We start from the raw sequence: 6,954 nt of genomic DNA, 5'->3' as shown, positions 1-6,954 counted from the left end.
AGCTGCCTTTGCGTTTAGACATCAGCCAGCTTTCAGTTGTGTAATGATGCTGACATAGTTTACTGCGATGAAAATGTTTCTCATACATAGTGCATGTGGAAACCAATATTTAATGAACAATGGAGGTATCCGAGCTTCTCAAAAAAAAAAAAAGGTTGCAACATCTCTTTAATAATGAAAAGCATTCGGCAACTTAAATATGGGAGTCATCTCCAGTTCACCCATAATATTATTTGTGATAAAATTCCAATTGTTGTCTAAGTTTTAGTCCATCTCTTTAGTTTTAACCATTTTTTGTTCATCCAGGACAGCACAAGATGACTGAAGAAACTGACATGACAACTTATGAATATGAGCCCTCTGTAGAACCATGCCAAAAAGCTGATGTCAAAAAATTTGCATCTCTGCTTCTGCCACCACTTTACTCCTTGGTGCTGATATTTGGGCTGGTGGGCAATGCGCTCGTTGTGCTGATCCTGATAAAATACAAGAGGCTGAGAAGTATGACTGACGTCTATCTACTGAATCTGGCGATTTCCGATTTGCTTTTTATTTTTTCCCTGCCATTTTGGGCTTACTCTGTAGCACAAGAGTGGGATTTTGGAAACGTAATGTGTAAAATTCTTTCAGGGGCCTATTATGCTGGCTTTTACAGTGGAAGCTTTTTCATAATTCTTTTGACACTAGACAGATATCTGGCAATTGTCCATGTAGTGTTTGCTTTAAAAGCGAGGACCATTGCCCATGGCATTCTCACAAGTGTTTTTGTTTGGGTTGTTGCCATATTAGCATCTCTTCCAGGGGTAATATTTCACAGTGTTCAAAAAGAAGGTGTTCGTTGGACCTGCAGCTATCATTATCCATCAGGTCATGAAAAAGTATGGAAACAATTCTTGATTTTAAAGATGAACATCCTGGGACTTGTCATTCCACTGGTCCTTATGATCTTCTGTTACATAGAAATTATAAAGACGTTACTGAGATGTAGGAATGAGAAAAAACATAAAGCAGTCAGGCTTATTTTTATCATAATGATTGTTTATTTTATTTTCTGGGCACCATTCAACATTGTTGCTCTCATAAACACTTTTCAAGCTTCGTTTTCCTTGAATAATTGTGAGAACAGCAATCAGCTGGAGATAGCAAGTCAAGTGACAGAAGTGATTGCAATGATTCACTGTTGTATCAACCCCGTGATCTATGCCTTCGTTGGTGAAAAGTTTAGGAAATATCTCTGTACCTTTTTCCGACATCATATTGCAATCTACCTCTGCAAACCTTGTTCACTTCTTCAGGGTGAAAAATTCGGACGAGCTTCCTCCTACACCCCATCCACTGCAGACATCTCCATTGGTTTGTAAAGTGCATGAGAAATGTACCCAGTAAAAGTTTCATCCTCCTTCTAACATAAAATAGTGTGGAATTAATCAAAATTCTTATGGTCATTGCCCTTAAGAACTGGACAGTTACCAATCACGGTGGTTAAATTTTCAGTGGCATTGCAGTAGTTCTCATTCTCCATACAGGGACTACTACCAGCTCCACAGGAAAGCCAACTACTGCATTTTGATAAGCATCCACTTCAATATGGAATCCAATGTAGTATGATTTTGTTCTCGGGATGATGGCTAATGAACAAGGTGTCAACGTGATTTCCTCAGGAAATGTAATTCAGAAGATGATTTGAAGAGGGCAGAGAATGAGGTGTGTCCTCTCTCAAGAGCCAATTACCTATATGCAAAGACCACAAGAAAAACTTTGGGAGGAAAGCAGCTGTAGGCTTTTGTTTTGGCCATTTATATGGGGCTTGATGCACCTTGTTTTACTTCAATATTCAGCATTAATGGAAATTTATGAAAAAACAGCTTTCCAACTAAATAAGAATAAAAGGATCTAAATTCTCACAAATTTTAAAAGTTACTGTTTTTTTCATAATATAATCAACTATCTGATAGGAGAAGGCTTATTTACAGCTACGCTGCTAACTTATTTTTCTTGCAGGGTAAGAAGACCTCTTAAATCTCCATGAAAGAGATTTTGGATAAACAGGGTAGTAAAGAATTGTGCACAATTCTGCTGAGGGAGACGACTGACCTTCTATTAACTTTAATAGTGTTAAACAGGAGTATGCTATTAACCAGAGACTGTGTCTTTAAAATAATCCTTTCCCCTTGACTATTGCATTTCAGTAAATTATTTTGAATTCAGTTTTATACCAGCAATTTAAAGATTCAATTACTTATATCTTTAAGGCCTAATACCTTTAAGGCCTAATTTTTTTAAAGGGGCCTTGTGACAGAGTGTGAGTAGTGTTAGGCAGACTTGCCACTTAGTAAGCACCCCTACCTGGGGCAAGTTAGGGAGATAATTGGCTAAGGACTGAATGATTAACTAATTAACAACCTGGCTCATCTCATCAACTGGGGACAGCTAAAAGAGAGACAGGAAGAGAGGAGAGGCCTGAGGAGCCAGGATCTCAGAAAGGTAATATCTCTTTTCTCCTCATCACCCTGTGCCTAGAGAGAATGTAAGAACCTTGAGCTTTGGGGAATTTGTTCTGTTGTATTCACACTGAAAATAAAGCACTTGGTTTTGAACTTGCCACAGGTTCTGTGCAAGGACTGTTTGCAGTAAAGAATTCAGGGTGAGGGAACCCTGCCCTTTGACAGGGCCTCATCCCAGACTCTTCTTTTGTAGAGGCAACTCTGGAGGTAACTGCACACATATCAAGTTGTTAGAATCTAAATGTTATTAATACTGGAAAAAGTTGTACCCACAAAACAAGATCTTGTTTCTGAAACAACAGCTTCCTGACAGCTGATAACACAGCGTAAACCAAATTCAGCAGAGATGGAGGTCAGCCTCGATGTTTGCAGCATATGCAGTGGTTTTGTTTTGATCATAAAAAGAAGAGCTAAAAATGATTGATACAAGAGGGAGAGAGAGGCAAAATGGTTCTTTGGGCTGGAAATCTCACCTGTTCTCTAGTTTTTTTAATAACTACAAGAAAATGGGAAAGTGGAAAAAGAATGCCAAAAGTTCAGAGAAGTCTGGTTAAGCCCTATATTCTTTTACAGTTATTCTGTAGCAAAATACTGAATAAAGCAAAGCAAATATATTTTTGTTTTCTTTTAAAAAAAAAAAAAAAAAAAAAAAAAAGGCAGGAAAATCTATGTGGTATGCGACATTTTCTTGTCCTATTTCCCTGTCAACCCTTTAAGCAGAAATTGAACATGGCTTATGCTCATGATCCAAAAGAGAATGATAAACAATTCTTCTGATGTACCTTACACCTTCCAGATCAGTGCTCCATTATTTACCAATAGTTTAGTACCTTTCTTGATTCTCTGATGGGCTAGTAGACTGCCAGCTAGCGAGGCTTGGAATGCTCAGGACACGAAATTTCCATCAATCATTGGTGCCACAGTCAAAACATACTATTTACTGAGGGTTCACCTTCAATACTGACAGGCATTGACATACACAGCACTAAACTGACTACACAGCTAGATGAAAGAATGCTATGGGATACCACCCTAGCTGATCATGGATTTAGAGACCTGAATAGATAATGAGAAAGAGAGAACCTGCAAAGCAATATCTCTCAGCGAAAATTTTTAAGACTTGACCCTTCCAAGCTTGCATCTAACATGTGTTTTTCCCATTAGAAAGAGGTTTCTTGATCATAAATCTTCTTTTCCTGCCCATGAACCCATGTGAAAGCTTCTTACAAAAACAAGAATTTTGCACCCAAGTGGTATTCAGGAAAATTTTTTAAAGTGCTGGCTTCATTTTGGGTGTGGAAATGTTTACTCAGCTGGAGTCCTAATATTTAATGCCATATTACTCTTCAGTGTGTAATGACATTCCCATAGATGTTACATGGTCCTTAATTTTGACGCCACAAACAATTCCATTTTAAAAGAGAGTGATGTGATATTCACAGGATGACAGCAAAGTAGGAGTGAGGAGAAAAGGGGTGGTATCTGAGCAAGCTCTTGCTTAAGCATTAAGGGCCTGATGCTACAGACACATACTCGTTCAAGCAAGCGTTACTCATGCAGATAGTCCCACTGACTTCAGTCCTTCAGTGCTTCAAATGGCACTATTCATGCTTGTAAGTCCTGCTCACATTAGTGAGAGATGGCAGGGCCAGACCCTAATACCGGAGCACTTAAATAATGCTTTATAGCTTCACAGCTGCCTTTCTGCAGTTGATGCACTGGCATGACTGTTTTTAAATTCTTTCAGAAGAGCAAGGTAATTACGGCATTGCTTTGACAAGCAATAACTAAAATCTGGGAAACTCTAAAGGGGATTTGGAAGAAAAACAATATTTTAAATAGCGTACAAAACAGTACACTAAAAGAATGTTAGCGTGGCAAAATCCAGTGCTCAAAAATTAGGGAAGGAGAGTCTTAATGACATGATTGCATATTACCCTAGCCACATTCGGTGCACAGAATAGGCATGCTCTGGGGGTGAATCAGGGCTGTATAGTGAAGGAGGTTGTTGTCTGTAGGAGCCTGCCTCATTTGATGCAGAAGCTGGAAGGTGTGTAGTGAATGAGGCAGAGGACTGCAGGAAGAGAAAGGAGAGTCTCATGGTTCAGATTGCTCGAATGCTGCTCTGGAGAACTGGTTTCTATTCCTGTGTCTGTGGTTTCTATTCCTATATAACCCTAAACAACCTACTTAAACAAAAAATTCACATGTGGCCTCTAATTGTGAGTTCCTCATTTTCTGAGGCCCAACTTGAGTCTTTGAGGTCCAATTTGCAGAAGTGCTGGACATTCAGTGCAATGGAAGCCAATGGGATCTTGGTTTTGAACATACAAAGTACTAAGCACTCTGAAAAAAAAATCAGGTCGTCAGCATGGCAAATTGGGCACCCACAACAAGTGGATACCTTTTTATCTTAATCTCACCTGTGCCTTGGCTCTACATCTGTACACTGGGGATAATACCATCCTCTTACTTCACAAGTGTTTTGTGAAAATAAATTAGTAAATATTCATGAAGAGCTTAGATACGATAGTGATGAGCACTGTAGGAAAGCCCCGAAGGCAATTAATAGTTCTGTCTTCAGAGCAGGATTTAAATAGTGTGCCATGGGACCAGACATTGAACAATGAGGCAAAAACACGATATTGCATAGCTGCTCATTAAGTGAGCACCATCCACCCTGGGCACTGAATAAGGTAAGGGGGCTGAGGGAATAAAAATAGCATGTGATGGTGTAATTAAAGTAGGGCTTGAGTCAGGGTGGAACACTCCAGAACACAATTCTGGCACTTTGGGGGCGGGGCACACATCCTGCGCTATGACTGAAGTATTTCTGATACTGTCATGTGGGTGACAGTGTTGGCGGGGCTGCAAATGCTGGAGGTGCAATCCGGTACCTCTTATTTTAGGAGTGGAGCCCTGAATTAAAGATTGCATCATGCTAGCATACTTACAAAGGGGGTGCATTAAAGTTGCACAAGCAATCTTAATTCTGCTATTCCTTAACTTTTGAGCACTGGACTTTGCTACCTTAATGTTCTTTTAACATAGCTTGTGTGTAACGTGTGTGTGTATATTGCCCTCTGAGCTGAATCAGAGTTCATTGTATGTCATAGGCCCTATCCTGCTAACAGCTAAGAATGAATTATGATTTGCCAGTGTTAGATAGGGCACTGCTTTATGAGGATGAGAGTTCTATCCCCACTGCATCATTGTGAGAGGCTCACACATGCGGCATAGTGATAACCAGGAATCCTAGTTTTCTGTGATTAAAAACCCCCCAAAATCTGCCTTTTTCCACGATTAAAATGAAACACTGAACTTTAGTTTTCCTAGCCACAATATATATAGGTATCAGCTGAACACAAAGTTTTCCCCCATTTATCTGAGCCTTGATTATCTGGTTCTCCATATTAACTGAACCACCCCTGGGCAGATTTTCTTAACACTGTCGCTACAGCAGATGTGCCCAAAATATCTTCAGCTACCAGAGACGCAGTCATGGAACATTTTGGCAGTGACTATACTGAAATGTTTCAACCCTGATCGCTACATATTTAAACTTGATAGCCCTCCAGGAGCAGACTCCGTTCAGAATAAAAATATTAATCCCCTGCAGCAACCCGTGATATCTTAATGACCGATTCCAGTGAAGTTCAAACTGAATTTTTAGAGAAAATTCAAACTGACAACTCAAAATTTACCTCAGAAACTAACTTCAGAACAGAAATATTCACTGTAAAACACAGCCTGTGTCAACCTGAGGGACCATTCTCATTTGACTCTCAGACAAACAGATGCTTTTCAGCATCTTATTATGAAACTGTGAATGAAGGTTCTCAATAAGGTTCTCAAAACTAGCAGTTCCTTCAGTAGAAAATGAACAAGCAAGAAAAATTGGTACATCAAAAACAACTATGTTTGCTGCTCAAAAATCTAGAAACAAAGATTTTAGTTAAATATTGTATAAATGTGTAAATAGAACTTTTCTTTGTGAACATAGTTGGCGTATTTATGGATAAGATGGCTATGTTCTGATTTTCCAAGATGGCAAATGTAAGCAAAATTTTACATTTTGGAATCAGGAAGGGGCTCCCCAACCTATCCTTGCACCAGGGCTCTCAGTGGCTTTACTACAATCCTGGTGGGAGGAGGTTGGATCTTTTGTGAGTTATAGAATAAGGGCAGGGGAGAAAAGGAAGGGAGTCACAGGGGTCGGAGGATGGGTGGAGTGTATCAGTTAGATGCGTGGAAAGGGTATATGGGACAGGAGAGTGTGGAAGGGGAGGGGACTGGGGTGCATATAGGAGACATGGACAGAGGACAGAGAGGTGGGTAGGAGTGGTGATAGGAAGGCATGGAAGGGAGATGCAGGGGATGGGGCAAGTATTGAAATCAGTGGGACTACTCATGGGCATAGGTATTTGCAGGATGATAGCCTAAATTAGAC

The 6,954-nt window shown here is 39.8% G+C and overlaps 1 protein-coding gene across 1 annotated transcript; it reads left to right on the top strand.

Moving 5' to 3' along the window:
• Positions 1–317: 317 nt before the first annotated feature.
• On the top strand, positions 318–1,361 carry LOC137162041 (C-C chemokine receptor type 5-like). The gene has a single exon (XM_067561609.1). It carries the CDS (start codon positions 318–320, stop codon positions 1,359–1,361), a length of 1,044 nt encoding a protein of 347 aa, XP_067417710.1.
• The last annotated feature ends 5,593 nt before the right edge of the window (positions 1,362–6,954 follow it).

This window comes from Emydura macquarii, unplaced genomic scaffold (assembly GCF_026122565.2).
Source record: "Emydura macquarii macquarii isolate MOO-44397 ecotype Brisbane River unplaced genomic scaffold, CSIRO-AGI_Emac_v2 contig_2422, whole genome shotgun sequence".
Lineage (NCBI taxonomy): Eukaryota > Metazoa > Chordata > Testudines > Chelidae > Emydura > Emydura macquarii.
The sequence above is the reverse complement of the archived record's forward strand: the minus strand, read 5'-3'. Positions and strand labels throughout refer to the sequence as shown.